Raw genomic sequence first — 18296 nt, 5'->3', positions numbered from 1 at the left:
CAACAATTATATGGCAATAAAATGGACAACGTGGAAGAAATGGACAAATCCTTAGAAAAGTACAACTTTCCAAAACTCGACCAGGAAGAAATAGAAAATCTTAACAGACCCATCACAAGCACGGAAATTGAAACTGTAATCAGAAATCTTCCAGCAAACAAAAGCCCAGGTCCAGATGGCTTCACAGCTGAATTCTACCAAAAATTTAGAGAAGAGCTAACACCTATCCTACTCACACTCTTCCAGAAAATTGCAGAGGAAGGTAAACTTCCAAACTCATTCTATGAGGCCATCACCCTAATACCAAAACCTCACAAAGATCCCACAAAAAAAGAAAACTACAGGCCAATAACACTGATGAACATAGATGCAAAAATCCTTAACAAAATTCTAGCAATCAGAATCCAACAACACATTAAAAAGATTATACACCATGACCAAGTGGGCTTTATCCCAGGGATGCAAGGATTCTTCAATATCCGCAAATCAATCAATGTAATACACCACATTAACAAATTGAAAAATAAAAACCATATGATTATCTCATAGATGCAGAGAAAGCCTTTGACAAAATTCAACATCCATTTATGATACAAACTCTCCAGAAAGCAGGAATAGAAGGAACATACCTCAACATAATAAAAGCTATATATGACAAGCTCACAGCAAACATTATCCTCAATGGTGAAAAATTGAAAGCATTTCCTCTAAAGTCAGGAACAAGTCAAGGGTGCCCACTTTCACCATTACTATTCAACATAGTTTTGGAAGTTCTGGCCACAGCAATCAGAGCAGAAAAAGAAATAAAAGGAATCCAAATTGGAAAAGAAGAAGTAAAACTCTCACTATTTGCAGATGACATGATCCTCTACATAGAAAACCCTAAAGACTCCACCAGAAAATTACTAGAACTAATCAATGATTATAGTAAAGTTGCAGGATATAAAATCAACACACAGAAATCCCTTGCATTCCTATACACTAATAATGAGAAAACAGAAAGAGAAATTAAGGAAACAATTCCATTCACCATTGCAACGGAAAGAATAAAATACTTAGGAATATATCTACCTAAAGAAACTAAAGACCTATATATAGAAAACTATAAAACACTGGTGAAAGAAATCAAAGAGGACACTAATAGACGGAGAAATATACCATGTTCATGGATTGGAAGATTCAATATAGTGAAAATGAGTATACTACCCAAAGCAATTTATAGATTCAATGCAATCCCTATCAAGCTACCAACAGTATTCTTCACAGAGCTAGAACAAATAATTTCACAATTTGTATGGAAATACAGAAAACCTCGAATAGCCAAAGCTATCTTGAGAAGGAAGAATGGAACTGGAGGAATCAACCTACCTGACTTCAGGCTCTACTACAAAGCCACAGTTATCAAGACAGTATGGTACTGGCACAAAGGCAGACATATTGATCAATGGAACAAAATAGAAAGCCCAGAGATAAATCCACACACATATGGACACCTTATCTTTGACAAAGGAATCAAAAATATACAATGGATTAAAGACAATCTCTTTAACAAGTGGTGCTGGGAAAACTGGTCAACCACTTGTAAAAGAATGAAACTAGAACACTTTCTAACACCATACACAAAAATAAACTCAAAATGGATTAAAGATCTAAACATAAGACCAGAAACTATAAAACTCCTAGAGGAGAACATAGGCAAAACACTCTCTGACATACATCACAGCAGGATCCTCTATGACCCACCTCCCAGAATATTGGAAATAAAAGCAAAAATAAACAAATGGGACCTAATTAAACTTAAAAGCTTCTGCACAACTAAGGAAACTATTAGCAAGGTGAAAAGGCAGCCTTCAGAATGGGAGAAAATAATAGCAAATGAAGCAACTGACAAACAACTAATCTCAAAAATATACAAGCAACTCCTACAGCTCGACTCCAGAAAAATAAATGACCCAAGCAAAAAATGGGCCAAAGAACTAAATAGACATTTCTCCAAAGAAGACATACAGATGGCTAACAAACACATGAAAAGATGCTCAACATCACTCATTATCAGAGAAATGCAAATCAAAACCACTATGAGGTACCATTTCACGCCAGTCAGAATGGCTGCAATCCAAAAGTCTACAAGTAATAAATGCTGGAGAGGGTGTGGAGAAAAGGGAACCCTCTTACACTGTTGGTGGGAATGCAAACTAGTACAGCCACTATGGAGAACAGTGTGGAGATTCCTTAAAAAACTGGAAACAGACCTGCCTTATGATCCAGCAATCCCACTACTGGGCATACACACCGATGAAACCAGAATTGAAAGAGACACGTGTACCCCAATGTTCATCGCAGCACTGTTTATAATAGCCAGGACATGGAAGCAACCTAGATGTCCATCAGCAGATGAATGGATAAGAAAGCAGTGGTACATATACACAATGGAGTATTACTCAGCCATTAAAAAGAATACATTTGAATCAGTTCTAATGAGGTGGATGAAACTGGAGCCTATTATACAGAGTGAAGTAAGCCAGAAAGAAAAACACCAATACAGTATACTAATGCATACATATGGAATTTAGAAAGACGGTAACAATAACCCTGTGTACGTGACAGCAAAAGAGACACTGATGTATAGATCAGTCTTGTAGACTCTGTGGGAGAGGGAGAGGGTGGGGAGATTTGGGAGAATGGCATTGAAACGTGTATAATATCATGTATGAAACAAGTCGCCAGTCCAGGTTCGATGCACGAGACTGGATGCTTGGGGCTGGTGCACTGGGACGACCCAGAGGGAGGGTATGGGGAGGGAGGAGGGAGGAGGGTTCAGGATGGGGAACACAGGTATACCTGTGGCGGATTCATTTCGATAACAATATTGTAAAGTTTAAAAATAAAATAAAATAAAACAAATTATTGAAAATTACAAAAAAGAAACAGACTCACAGTTACAAAGAAGAATCTATAGGTTAGCAGCAAGGAGAGAGGGGGTGAGGACTAAGATAGGTGTAGAGAATTAAGAGTAACAAAACCACTATGTAGAAAACAAATAACCTACAAGATATATTGTTCAGACAGGTAGTATACCCAATATTTTATAACTATAAATGGAGGATAACCATTAAAAATTGTGAATCACTATGTTCACAAAGCAAGATAGCTGCTGAATGACACATGGGGAAAACGTTGGACTCAGGAAGATTCCTCCCCAGGTAAGACAGCATAAAACTTGGTCCCGCTACCTCAGAAAGGAAATCCTATTCAAAAGGCATGGTTGGGCAAAACTTTTGCATACTGAAGTGCTAAGGGAAAAAGAGAAGAAATGAAGGCACGTTTGCTGGAAAATGAGCAAGGTTGTTTCATGTCATCCTAATTTTTTCAGCAACACTCTGAGATGAGTTTTCTTCAATTAAATTGTCTTCCTTCAGACACATGTACCCCAGTGTTCACTGCAGCACTGTTTACAATAGCTAGGACATGGAAGCAACCTAGATGTCCATCAGCAGATGAATGGATAAGGGCGTTGTGGTGCATATACACCATGGAATATTGCTGCTGCTAAGTCACTTCAGTCGTTTCTGACTCTGTGCGATCCCACAGATGGCAGCCCACCAGGCTCCCCCGTCCCTGGGATTCTCCAGGCAAGAACACTGGAGTGGGTTGCCATTTCCTTCTTCACCATGGAATATTATCCAACTATAAAAAAGAATAACATTTGAGTCAGTTCTAATGAGGTGGAATGGTATGGACCAGAAATGGTATGGACCTAACAGAAGCAGAAGATATTAAGAAGAGGTGGCAAGAATACACAGAAGAACTGTACAAAAAAGATCTTCACGACCCAGATAATCATGATGGTGTGATCACTCACCTAGATCACTCACCTAGACATCCTGGAATGTGAAGTCAAGCGAGCCTTAGGAAGCATCACTATGAACAAAGCTAGTGGAGGTGATGGAATTCCAGTGGAGCTATTTCAAATCCTGAAAGATGATGCTGTGAAAGTGCTGCACTCAACATGCCAGCAAATTTGGAAAACTCAGCAGTGGCCACAGGACTGGAAAAGGTCAGTTTTCATTCCAATCCCAAAGAAAGGCAATGCCAAAGAATGCTCAAACTGCCGCGCAATTGCACTCATCTCACACACTAGTAAAGTAATGCTCAAAATTCTCCAAGCCAGGCTTCAGCAATACATGAACCGTGAACTTCCTGATGTTCAAGCTTGTTTTAGAAAAGGCAGAGGAACCAGAGATCAAATTGCCAACATCTGCTGGATCATCAAAAAGCGAGAGAGTTCCAGAAAAACATCTATTTCTGCTTTATTGACTATGCCAAAGCCTTTGACTGTGTGGATCACAAGAAACTGTGGGAAATTCTTCAAGAGATGGGAATACCAGACCACCTGACCTGCCCCTTGAGAAATCTGTATGCAGGTCAGGAAGCAACAGTTAGAACTGGACATGGAACAACAGACTGGTTCCAAATAGGAAAAGGAGTACATCAAGGCTGTATATTGTCACCCTGCTTATTTAACTTCTATGCAGAGTACATCATGAGAAACACTGGGCTGGAAGAAGCACAAGCTGGAATCAAGATTTCTGGGAGAAATATCAATAACCTCAGATATGCAGATGACACCACCCTTATGGCAGAAAGTGAAGAGGAACTAAAAAGTCTCTTGATGAAAGAGGAGAGTGAAAAAGTTGGCTTAAAGCTCAACATTCAGAAAACGAAGATAATGGCATCCGGTCCCATCACTTCATGGGAAACAGATGAGGAAACAGTGGCTGACTTGATTTTGGGGGGCTCCAAAATCACTGCAGATGGTGACTGCAGCCATGAAATTAAAAGACACTTACTCCTTGGAAGGAAACTTATGACCAACCTAGACAGCATATTAAAAAGCAGAGACATTACTTTGCCAACAAAGGTCCATCAAGTCAAGGCTATGGTTTTTCCAGTAGTCATGTATGGGTGTGAGAGCTGGACTATAAAGAAAGCTGAGCACCAAAGAATTGGTGCTTTTGAACTGTGGTGTTAGAGAAGACTCCTGCGAGTCCCTTGGACTAAAAGGAGATCCAACCAGACCATCCTAAAGGAAATCAGTCCTGAATGTTCATTGGAAGGACTGATGCTAAAGCTGAAACTCCAATGCTTTGGCCACCTGATGTGAAGAGCTGACTCATTTGAAAAGACCCTGGTGCTGGAAAAGATTGAAGGTGGGAGGAGAAGTGGATGACAGAGGATGAGATGGATGGCATCACCAACTCAATGGACATGAGTTTGGGTAAACTCGGGGAGTTGGTGATGGACAGGGAGCCCTGGCGTGCTGTGGTTCATGGGGATGCAGAGTCAGACACAACTGAGACACTGAATTGAACTGAACTATATGCGGTGGATGAACCTGGATCATATTATACAGAGTGAAGTAAGTCAGAAAGAGAAACATAATACACTATATTAATGCATATATATGGAATTTAGAAAGATGGTAATGACAACCCTATATGCAAGGCAGCAAAAAAAACACAGATGTAAAGAACAGACTTTGAGGACTATGTGGGAGAAGGCAAGGATGGGATGATTTGAGACAATAGCATTGAAACATGGATATTACCATATGTAAAATATATAACCAGTGCAAGTCCGATGCATGAAGCAAGGCACTCAAAGCTGGTGCTCTGAGACAACCCAGAGGAATGGGGTAGGGAGGGAGGTGGGAGGGGGCGTTCAGGATGGGGGGACACATGTGTACCTGTGGTTGATTCATGTCAGTGTATGGCAAATACCACCACAATATTGTAAAGTAATTATCCTCCAATTAAAATGAATCAATTAATTATTTTTAAAAAGGGGAAAAAATGTTTTCATTCAGAAAATGAAAAAGCAGAAATATTGTGCAGATGAAGGAACAAGGTAAAAACCCACAAGACCAAATAAGTGAAGAGGAAAAAGGCAACTACTGGTAAAAGAATACAGAGTAATGATAGTAAAGATGATCCAAAATCTCGAAAATAGAATGGAGAAAATGCAAGAATCATTTAACAAGTTAACTAGGACCTAGAAGAAATAAAGCTTAAACAGTGATGAGCAACACAATTACTGAAATTAAAAATACTCTAGAAGGAATCAATAGCAGAATAATTGAGGTACTATGTTGTACACCTGAAACTTACATGCTATTGTACATCAACTATACCTCAATTTAGAAAAATATTTTTTTTAAAGACAGTTACTGAGAGAGATTTAAAGGTTCTCACTAAAACAAATGAATACGTTTTAACTATGTGGGTTTATGGATATGTTGTTAACTAACATTACTGTCAAAATCACTGTGTAATAAATATGTCTATAAAATCATTGCGTTGTACACCATAAACTTACACAATGTTATGTCAATCATCTCAGTAAAGCTGGAAATTGATTAAGAGCTACTTATTAATGAAGGAATAGAAACAACAGAAACACGAAAACCACATGAAGAGTAAGTGCAAGAGGCAGGACTGAAACCCAGGGCTTTCTATCTCTGTAGTACTTATTCTTAATATGTAGATTGAAATTCTTTAATTAAATTCAAATCTAAAGAAGACGCAGATGTCTTGTGTGAGACAGTGCTTTATTCTGACCAGCAGCAAAATGTTTTGCATTTCCTATAACATTGTGGATGATGTTTACAATAACACACAATATTTCCACTATAAAACTCAAAACCCCTTCATGGATCACAGCCTTGTCATGGTGAAGGGGCTTGAGTAATTCAATGAAGCTATGAGCCAAGCAATTAGGTCCACCCAAGACAGAGGGGTCATAGTGGAGAGGTCTGACAAAACATGGTCCACTAAAAAGGGAAAGGCAAACCACTCCAGTATGCTTGCTGCGAGAAACCCCATAAACAGTATGAAAAGGCAAAAAGATACGGTACCAAAAGATAAGCCCACCAGGTTGGAAGGTGTCCCATATGCTACTGGCGAAGAGGAGAGGGCAACTACTAATATCTCCAGAAAGAATGACATGGCTGGGCCAAAGTGGAAACAAGGCTCAGTTGTGGATGTGTCTGGTGGTAAAAGGCCAATGCTATAAAGAGCAAAATTGCATAGGAACCTTGAATGTTAGGTCCATTAATCAAGGTAAATTGGATGTGGTCAAAGAGGAGTTGGCAACAATGAACATTGACAACTTAGGAATCAGTGAACTAAAATGTACGGGAAAGGGTGAATTTTGGAAGCAGTAACAGATTTTACTTTTCTGGATACAAAATCACTGCAGACAGTGACAGCAGCCATAAAATTAAAGGACACTTGCCCCTTGGAAGGAAAGATATGAAAAACCTCAGACAGTTCAGTTCAGTTCAGTCGCTCAGAGGTGTCCAAATCTTTGCAACCCCATGAATTGCAGCACGCCAGGCCTCCCTGTCCATCACCATCTCCCGGAGTTCACTCAAACTCACGTCCATCGAGTCGGTGATGCCATCCAGCCATCTCATCCTCTGTCGTCCCCTTTTCCTCCTGCCCCCAATCCCTCCCAGCATCAGAGTCTTTTCCAATGAGTCAACTCTTCGCATGAGGTGGCCAAAGTACTGGAGTTTCAGCTTTAGCATCATTCCTTCCAAAGAACACCCGGGCTGATCTCCTTCAGAATGGCCTGGTTGGATCTCCTTGCAGTCCAAGGGACTCTCAAGAGTCTTCTCCAACACCACAGTTCAAAAGCATCAATTCTTCAGCACTCAGCCTTCTTCACAGGCCAACTCTCACATCCATACATAACCACAGGAAAAACCATAGCCTTGACTAGACGGACCTTTGTTGGCAAAGTAATGTCTCTGCTTTTCAATATGCTATCTAGGTTGGTCACAGCCTTTCTTCCAAGGAGTAAGTGTCTTTTAATTTCATGGCTGCTGTCACCATCTGCAGTGATTTTCGAGCCCAAATAGGTAAAGTCAGCCACTGTTTCCGCATCTATTTCCCATGAAGTGATGGGACCAGCTGCCATGATCTTCGTTTTCTGAATGTTGAGCTTTAAGCCAACTTTTTGACTCTCCTCTTTCAATTTCATCAAGAGACTTTTTAGTTCCTCTTCACTTTCTGCCATAAGGGTGGTGTCATCTGCATATCTGAGGTTATTGCTATTTCTCCCAGAGATCTTGATTCCAGCTTGTGCTTCTTCCAGCCCAGTGTTTCTCATGATGTACTCTGCATAGAAGTTAAATAAGCAGGGTGACAATATACAGCCTTGACGTACTCCTTTTCCTATTTGGAACCAGTCTGTTGTTCCATGTCCAGTTCTAACTGTTGCTTCCTGACCTGCATACAGGTTTCTCAAGAGGCAGGTCAGATGGTCTGGTATTCCCATCTCTTGAAGAATTTCCCACAGTTTCTTGTGATCCACACAGTCAAAGGCTTTGGCATAGTCAATAAAGCAGAAATAGATGTTTTTCTGGAACTCTCTTGCTTTTTCCATGATCCAGCAGATGTTGGCAATTTGATCTCTGGTTCCTCTGCCTTTTCTAAAACCAGCTTGAACATCAGGAAGTTCACGGTTCACGTATTGCTGAAGTCTGGCTTGGAGAATTTTGAGCATTACTTTACTAGCATGTGAGATGAATGCAATTGTGCAGTAGTTTGAGCATTCTTTGGCATTGCCTTTCTTTGGGCTTGGAAAGAAAACACCTTTTCCAGTCCTGTGGCCACTGCTGAGTTTTTCCAAATTTGCTGGCATATTGAGTGCAGCACTTTCACTGCATCATCTTTCAGGATTTGAAATAGCTCCACTGGAATTCCATCACCTCCACTAGCTTTGTTCATAGTGATGCTTTCTAAGGCCCACTTGACTTCACATTCCAGGACGTCTGGCTCTAGGTCAGTGATCACACCATCGTGATTATCTTGGTTGTGAAGATCTTTTTTGTACAGCTCTTCTGTGTATTCTTGCCACCTCGTCTTAATATCTTCTGCTTCTGTTAGGTCCATTCCATTTCTGTCCTTTATCGAGCCCATCTTTGCATGAACTCTTCCCTTGGTATCTCTAATTTTCTTGAAGAGATCTCTAGTCTTTCCCATTCTGTCGTTTTCCTCTATTTCTTTGCATTGATCGCTGAAGAAGACTTTCTTATCTCTTCTTGCTATTCTTTGGAACTCTGCATTCAGATGCTTGTATCTTTCCTTTTCTTCTTTGCTTTTCGCTTCTCTTCTTTTCACAGCTATTTGTAAGGCCTCCTCAGACAGCCATTTTGCTTTTTTGCATTTCTTTTCCATGGGGATGGTCTTGATCCCTGTCTCCTGTACAATGTAATGAACCTCAGTCCATAGTTCATCAGGCATGCTATCAGATCTAGTCCCTTAAAACTACTTCTCACTTCCACTCTATAATCATAAGGGATTTGATTTAGGTCATACCTGAATGGTCTCGTGGTTTTCCCTACTTTCTTCAATTTAAGTCTGAATTTGGCAATAAGGAGCTCATGATCTGAGCCACAGTCAGCTCCCGGTCTTGTTTCTGCTGACTGTATAGAGCTTCCCCATCTTTGGCTGCAAAGAATAGAATCAATCTGATTTCGGTGTTGACCATCTGGTGATGTCCATGTGTAGAGTCTCCTCTTGTGTTGTTGGAAGAGGGTGTTTGCTATGACCAGTGCGTTCTCTTGGCAAAATTCTATTAGCCTTTACCCTGCTTCATTCTGTATTTCAAGGCCAAATTTGTCAGTTACTCCAGGTGTTTCTTGACTTCCTACTTTTGCATTCCAGTCCCCTATAATGAAAAGGACATCTTTTTTGGGTGTTAGTTCTAAAAGGTCTTATAGGTCTTCATAGAACCATTCAACTTAAGCTTCTTCAGCATTATTGGTTGGGGCATAGACTTGGATTACTGTGATATTGAATGGTTTGCCTTGGAAACGAACAGAGATCATTCTGTCGTTTTTGAGATTGCATCCAAGTACTGCATTTTGGACTCTTTTGTTGACCATGATGGCTACTCCATTTCTTCTAAGGGATTCCTGCCCACAGTAGTAGATATAATGGTCATCTGAGTTAAATTCACCCATTCCAGTCCATTTTAGTTCGCTGATTCCTAGAATGTTGACATTCACTCTTGCCATCTCCTGTTTGACTACTTCCAATTTGCCTTGATTCATGGACCAGACATTCCAGGTTCCTATGCAATATTGCTGTTTACAGCATCAGACCTTGCTTCTATCACCAGTCACATCCACAACTGGGTATTGTTTTTGCTTTGGTTCCATCCCTTCATTCTTTCTGGAGTTATTTCTCCACTGATCTCCAGTAGCATATTGGGCACCTATTGACCTGGGGAGTTCCTCTTTCAGTATCCTATCATTTTGCCTTTTCATACTGTTCATGGGGTTCTCAAGGCAAGAATACTGAAGTGATTTGCCATTCCCTTCTCCAGTGGACCACATTCTGTCAGACCTCTTCACCATGACCCACCCATCTTGGGTGGCCCCACAGGGCATGGCTGAGTTTCATTGAGTTAGACAAGGCTGTGGGCCTAGTGTGATTATATTGACTAGTTTTCTGTGAGTATGGTTTCAGTGTGTCTGCCCTCTGACGCCCTCTTGCAACATGTACCATCTTACTTGGGTTTCTCTTACCTTGGACGTGGGGTATCTCTTCACGGCTGCTCCAGCAAAGCGCAGCCGCTGCTCCTTACCTTGAATAAGGGGTATCTCCTCACCGCCATCCCTTCTGACCTTGAACGTGGAGCAGTCCTCTAGGCCCTCCTGCGCCTGTGCAGCCACTGCTCCTTGGACGTGGGGTTGCTCCTCTCCACTGATGCCCCTGGCCTCGGGTGGAGGGTAGCTCCTCCCGGCCGCTGCCCCTGACCTCGGACATGGGGTAGCTCCTCTCCACTGCTCCTACACTGTCACAGCCTGGCACTCTCGGCCACCACCCCTGACCTTGGACACGGGGTAGCTCCTCTCGGACAAACCTAGACAGCATATTAAAAAGCAAAGACATCATTTTGCCAACAAAAAGCCATATAGTCAAATCTATGGTTTTTCCAGTAGTCATGTACAGATGTGAGAGTTGGACCATAAAGTTGAACACTGAAGAATTAATGCTTTCAACTTGGGGTGCTAGAGAAGACTCTTAAGAGTCCCTCAGACAGCAAGGAGATCAAACCAGTCAATCCCAAAGGAAATCTCCCTGAATATTCATTGAAAGGACTGATACTAAAGCTCCAGTACATTGGCCACCTGATGTGAAGAGCTGATTTATTGGGAAAGAGCCTGATGTTGGGAAATATTGAAGGCAGGAGGAGAAGAGGGTGGCAGAGGATGAGATGGTTGGATGGCATCACCAAATCAATGGATATGAATTTGAGTAAACTCCAGGAGATAGTGAAGGACAAAGAAGTCTGGTGTGCTGCAGTCCATGGGGTCGCGGAGTCGGACATGACTTAGCGACTAAATAACAACAACAAAATACTCAAAAATAAATTTTATCTCATGTTTTGTGTGAGAAAGAGCTGTTATGCTCATTTTAAGATGAAGACACTGAGACTCATAGAGGCTAAGTAACTTCTAAAAAGCAACTAACTACAAAGTGGCCAGGCCAGCATGCTAATAAATGGTTATCTGTTTCCTCAACACCTAAGCTCAAAATACTGCTCTGAGACTGAACTCTGAAATACATTTTTTCTGAAAGTAAGTATGTAAGTGTCAGTCAGTCCGTCATGTCTGACTCTTTGCAACCCTATGGACTGCAGCCCACCAGGCTCCTCTGTCCATGAGATTTTCCAGGCAAGGATACTGGAGTGGGTTGCCATTTCCTTCTCCCGGGGATCTTCCCAACCAAGGGATCAAACCTGGGTCTCCTGCACTGCAGGCAGATTCTTTACCATCTGAGCTAGAGGGGAAGTCTTAGCTGATTACAAGAATAAATTTTGCCCAACCCTGTGCTTTAAATACACACTGTGCCTGCTAAGTTGTGTCCGACTCTTTGCGACCCTTTGGACCACAGCCCCCCAGGTTCCTCTTTCCATGGGATTCTCCAGACAAGAATACTGGAGTGGATAGCTGTGCCCTCCTCCAGGGAATCTTCCCAACCCAGGGATCAAATTCAAGTCTCTTCAGTTCAGTTCAGTTCAGTCGCTCAGTCATGTCCGACTCTTTGCGACCCCATGAATCCCAGCACGCCAGGCCTCCCTGTCCATCACCATCTCCCGGAGTTCACCCAGACTCATGTCCATCGAGTCAGTGATGCCATCCAGCCATCTCATCCTCTGTCGTCCCCTTCTCCTCCTGCCCCCAATCCCTCCCAGCATCAGAGTCTTTTCCAATGAGTCAACTCTTCTCATGAGGTGGCCAAAGTACTGGAGTTTCAGCTTTAGCATCATTCCTTCCAAAGAACACCCAGGGCTAATCTCCTTTAGAATGGCCTGGTTGGATCTCCTTGCAGTCCAAGGGACTCTCAAGAGTCTTCTCCAACACCACAGTTCAAAAGCATCAGTTCTTCTGTGCTCAGCCTTCTTCACAGTCCAACTCTCACATCCATACATGACCACAGGAAAAACCATAGCCTTGACTAGATGAACTTTGTTGGCAAAGTAATGTCTCTGCTTTTCAATATGCTATCTAGGTTGGTTATAACTTTCCTTCCAAGGAGTAAGTGTCTTTTTAATTTCATGGCTGCAGTCACCATCTGCAGTGATTTTGGACCCCAGAAAAATAGTCTTACACTGTTTCCACTGTTTCCCCATCTATTTGCCATGAAGTGATGGGACCAGCTGCCATGATCTTCGTTTTCTGAATGTTGAGCTTTAAGCCAACTTTTTCACTCTCCACTTTCACTTTCATCAAGAGGCTTTTTAGTTCCTCTTCACTTTCTGCCATAAGGGTGGTGTCATCTGCGTATCTGAGGTTATTGCTATTTCTCCCAGAGATCTTGATTCCAGCTTGTGCTTCTTCCAGCCCAGTGTTTCTCATGATGTACTCTGCATAGAAGTTAAATAAGCAGGGTGACAATATATAGCCTTGACGTACTCCTTTTCCTATTTGGAACCAGTCTGTTGTTCCATGTCCAGTTCTAACTGTTGCTTGCTGACCTACATACAGGTTTCTCAAGAGGCAGGTCTGGTATTCCCATCTCTTGAAGAATTTCCCACAGTTTCTTGTGATCCACACAGTTAAAAGCTTTGGCATAGTCAATAAAGCAGAAATAGATGTTTTTCTGGAACTCTCTTGCTTTTTCCATGATCCAGTGGATGTTGGCAATTTGATCTCTGGCTCCTCTGCCTTTTGTAAAACCAGCTTGAACATCAGGAAGTTCATGGTTCACATATTGCTGAAGCCTGGCTTGGAGAATTTTGAGCATTACTTTACTAGCATGTGAGATGAATGCAACTGTGTGGTAGTTTGGGCATTCTTTGGCATTGCCTTTCTTTGGGATTGGAATGAAAACTGACCTTTTCCAGTCCTGTGGCCACTGCTGAGTTTTCCAAATTTGCTGGCATATTGAGTGCAGCACTTTCACAGCATCATCTTTCAGGATTTGAAATAGCTCCACTGGAATTCCATCACCTCCACTAGCTTTGTTCATAGTGATGCTTTCTAAGGCCCACTTGACTTCACATTCCAGGACGTCTGGCTCTAGGTCAGTGATCACACCATCATGATTATCTTGGTTGTGAAGATCTTTTTTGTACAGTTCTTCTGTGTATTCTTGCCACCTCGTCTTAATATCTTCTGCTTCTGTTAGGTCCATTCCATTTCTGTCCTTTATCGAGCCCATCTTTGCATGAACTCTTCCCTTGGTATCTCTAATTTTCTTGAAGAGATCTCTAGTCTTTCCCATTCTGTCATTTTCCTCTATTTCGTATCTCTAATTTTCTTGAAGAGATCGCTAGTCTTTCCCATTCTGTCGTTTTCCTCTATTTCTTTGCATTGATCGCTGAAGAAGACTTTCTTATCTCTTCTTGCTATTCTTTGGAACTCTGCATTCAGATGCTTACGTCTTTCCTTTTCTCCTTTGCTTTTCGCTTCTCTTCTTTTCACAGGTATTTGTAAGGCCTTCCCAGACAGCCATTTTGCTTTTTTGCATCTTTCCAAGTCTCTTACATCTCCTGAATTGCCAGGTGAGTTCTTTACCACTAGTGCCACCTGTGAAGTGAAGTCGCTCAGTCGTGTTCGACTCTTTGCAACCCCATAAACTGTAGCCTACCAGGCTCCTCCCTCCATGGGATTCTCCAGGCAAGAGTACTGGAGTGGGTTGCCATTTCCTTCTCCAGGGGATCTTCCTGACCCAGGGATCAAACCCGGGTCTCCTGCATTGCAGGCAGATGCTTTAACCTCTGAGCCACCTGGGAAGCCCTAAATAAACACTAATATTAACCTAATCCCACACATAAAAAAAATCTAATCCACGTGCCTCCACAAACACTGGGAAAATACACACCATTGTTCTCCCATTGAATCCTTTGAAAACTGCAACCTCCCCATATTGATCTATAATCTGAATGGATCTAGACTACACTTGGATCCACATCTGAATCCCCCAAAATTAAAATATTCACCCAGATAAATGTGTTTCTACCCTTGATAACCCATAGTTGGGGAAACTGAAGCATGACCCTAAGATGTCATAGTGAGGTTCAGAAGCTCTGAGATTAGTCTCAGCGTCTAAACAGGAAGCCTCAGTGGTCCCCTGTCCCCTTGGAGTCAGCAGTGCTGGCTGTGATTCCCATTCTGCTTTCTCTACCTGCTCTCTACTCCCTCTCCAGGGACACATTCCCCTAAGAGATCATCACACCTCAACTCCCTCAGCCTACCAAGTGCCCCAGAGGCAAGTAGAGCAGGCTTCAGACTCATGAGAAGCTGGCTGGGCTTTCTCAATCAGGAGAGCCCTCCCACTTGAGTCAGAGCATCTCTCCCTTCTGAGATCTGGGGCTGGGAGAGCAGCAGTGAGCCCAGGTGTTGAGGTCAGGGAAGGAAAACATGTTATCCCTTTGGAGAAGCAGATCAACTCCTCCTCCATCCCTGCTTCTCTCCTTGTCACTCAGCCCAGAAGCTCATGGGAGACACACGAGGAAGCTGAGCTTTGTGTGAGAAGCAGACTTGACTTGATGAACAGATGTGGTACAGATCAGCTTCTGGAGGGGCTGGGAAGGAAGAAAAGCATCTAGACATGGAGGTGAGCTTCAATGCTGGCCACTCACTTGGCTACTTCAACCCAATTTGGCATCTTATTCTTTTCCTCTCCTATACTTTCAAATATCTCATGGAATTGAGACATTATAAGGTCCAAATAAAAGTTCCATGTGGCACTTGGTTTTAAGTCCTTCCAGTTTGACCTCAAGGTCCTCTATTTCATATATTTTGAAGGAAAACCCATCAGGAAAAGGAAAAAAAGACTATCCTATTCTCAGCCTGATTAACACACCTTGTGCTTTTAGAATATTCTTCCTGATTCTCAGTTCCAAAACCTTTCTCCTTTCTTCTAGTCACCAGCATGGGTGTTCCTCACATCTACAACCTGCAGCATCTGATCCAACTAATTCACCAAATTCCCACTAACATTTGTATTCCACATTTCCCAGATTGCACAGTCTGAGGACAATAGCATCCCGTGAGCAAATGAGAATGAAGTTCTCATTCTGTGCCCAGACAAGAGAAAAAACACAGTTGAACTGCATTCAGCATTTCTCTTAGATTTCCCTGTTGGTTGTTTTGACAAGCCCTTATTTGTTTCTCATACATATAAAGTTAAAGTCTAGTTATAACAACTGAATTTGATGAAGAATGATGGTTCTGTGACTTCCCTGTCAAAAATATTTCCATCCCAACTTCCCAGTCACCTTCATCTGTTATACTGCTCTATTTTTTAAAATAAATCTCTGCCCACCTGATATCATATTATATATTCTACTTGTTAATGACCAAAACTGCAACATGAACTACAGAAGGACAAAGATTTCTTGCTTTATTACTATGTTTCCAGAGGGAAAACAGTGCTTTTCCCAGAAAAGAAACTAAGGAACTTGAATCAGAGAGGTTCACCTGTGATGATTTTTAAAGGAGAACTCTTCTTTTGTCCCTCCAGCTTGCAACATAAGGTACTTATTATGCCCATGGATTTGCAAAGGGAGGACCACATCAAGGACCAGGAGATTGGCAAGCTTTCACTGCACAGCTCTTAATGCTGACCAAATAGAGGAAACAGAGACTTGCTGGGTATCATGACTTGGGCTATGGGATCAGAGCATAATAAATAACAAAATGTCTGGGGTATAACTAGACCCAAATAAATGGAAAGACTCAACCAAACCAGCAGTGTCACTGAGTTCATCCTCCTGGGACTCTCCTCACGGCCTGAGGACCAGAAGCCACTCTTTATTCTCTTCCTCATCATATACCTGGTCACCATAACAGGGAACCTGCTCATCATCCTGGCCATCCACTCTGAGCCCCAACTGCACACCCCCATGTATTTCTTCCTGAGTGTCCTGTCTTTCACTGACATTTGGTATACAACAACCATTGTCCCCAAGATGCTAGTCGACTTCCTGTTGGAGAAGAAGACCATCTCCTATGCTGGATGTTTGACCCAGATGTATTTTATATACGCCTTGGGCAACATTGACAGCTGTCTCCTTGTAGCCATGGCCTATGACCGCTACATGGCCATCTGTGATCCCTTCCACTATGTCACCATCATGAGCCACCAACGCTGTGTCCTGATGGTGGCCTTCTCCTGCTCATTGCCTCATTTCCACTCACTCCTACACATACTTCTGTTGAATCAGCTCACCTTCTGTGACTCCAATATTATCCATCATTTTCTCTGTGACCTCAGCCTTCTGATAAAATTGTCTTGCTCCCCTACATTTGTCAATGAAATTGTGTTGATGACAGAAGCATCTGCTTTTCTGGTGACCCCCTTTCTATGCATTGTTTTCTCTTATATACGAATCCTCATTGTGGTTCTCAAAATTCCCTCAGCTGCAGGAAAACGCAAAGCCTTCTCCACGTGTGGTTCGCACCTCACTGTGGTAACACTGTTTTATGGAAGCATCTTCTATGTCTATTTACAGCCTGTGTCCACCTACACTGTCAGGGACCACATGGCAACAATTGTTCACACGATTTTATCCTCCATGCTCAATCCTTTTATCTACAGCCTAAGAAACAAAGACCTGAAGCAGGGTCTGAGGAAGCTGGTGGGCAGGAGGGGTCTCCAGGCAGGAACCTCTTGATGAACACACATGCAGAACCTGCTCCACTGGAATCTGGTTTCTGTGGTTCTTGGGAAACAATCAAGCTGCTGGGGGTTAGCATTTTCAACCCATGGGAGACAAGGCTATTGTGGACACTTAACATCCATTGATGATGGTCCATCAGTTGGTTCTGCCTCTGGCTACAATCATGATACTCTTAGAGAGGATGGCCAGTGGATGACCACTCCTCTCTCATAGACCACTCCTCTCTCATATGAAGATTCATCACTTTCCTGTCTTCCAAATGTTGCTTTAAATTAAGCCTTTTCCCACAGGTATTTCCTGAACAGATTTCTCTTTTGTTGAGAATTATCCTCAAAAATCTTTCACATTTCTGTATATTGCTAAAAATAATTACTTAATTTATAGCTGTTGAATGTCCTTGAAAATGTTTGAAAGAGGAAAGAATGAATAGATAGAAGGAAGAAGAGGAGAAGGTGTATGTTTCAGCTAATTTCCACAATCTGAGAATTTTTATAGTTCCTTATTTTTCTTTTTAAAAATTTTTTCTTGCTTAAAAATTGTTTTCATTATTATTCTTTTCTTATCTACCCTTCCTTTATTATGTTGTTATGGCTTTATTTCTTTTCAAATTCCTCTTATTTTTTTCAGTTCAGTTCAGTTCAGTCACTCAGTTATGTCCTTTGCGACCCCATGGACTGCAGTACGCCAGGCTTCCCCATCCATCACCAACTCCTGGAGCTTGCTCAAACCCATTTCGTTTGAGTCAGTGATGCCATCCAACCATCTCATCGTCTGTCATCCCCTTCTCCTCCCACCTTCAAACTTTTCCAGCATCAGCATCTTTTCCAATGAGTTTTTTTCCAATTTTTTTTTACCAAACAATAAAAAATGCTAATGGACAGAAAGAACAAATGCAACAATGATAACGTGAAAATTATCCATTCCACAGTGGGGATTTTGGAAACTTTGTTCCCTCCATCTATCCATAAAGCTGTGTGTATAAAAATATGTGATTTAACATTTTATTCTAGAAATTCTCACTCTTAAAAGTCTGACTTATAAAAATATTATCATAAATGTATATACAATATTGAGGCTTTTTTTAATGAGTC

The 18296-nt window shown here is 41.9% G+C and overlaps 1 protein-coding gene across 1 annotated transcript; it reads left to right on the top strand.

Annotated features, from left to right (window-relative positions):
• Positions 1–16239: 16239 nt before the first annotated feature.
• Positions 16240–17199, top strand: LOC102393918 (olfactory receptor 1L8-like). Its single transcript, XM_044926675.1, has one exon. It carries the CDS (start codon positions 16252–16254, stop codon positions 17197–17199), a length of 948 nt encoding a protein of 315 aa, XP_044782610.1. The 5' UTR covers positions 16240–16251.
• The last annotated feature ends 1097 nt before the right edge of the window (positions 17200–18296 follow it).

Source organism: Bubalus bubalis, chromosome 12, assembly GCF_019923935.1.
Source record: "Bubalus bubalis isolate 160015118507 breed Murrah chromosome 12, NDDB_SH_1, whole genome shotgun sequence".
NCBI lineage: Eukaryota > Metazoa > Chordata > Mammalia > Artiodactyla > Bovidae > Bubalus > Bubalus bubalis.
The sequence above is the reverse complement of the archived record's forward strand: the minus strand, read 5'-3'. Positions and strand labels throughout refer to the sequence as shown.

Bases quoted from the DNA above. Each gene is read 5' to 3' on its own strand.
- LOC102393918 (XM_044926675.1), top strand. From the start codon at position 16,252: ATGGAAAGACTCAACCAAACCAGCAGTGTCACTGAGTTCATCCTCCTG.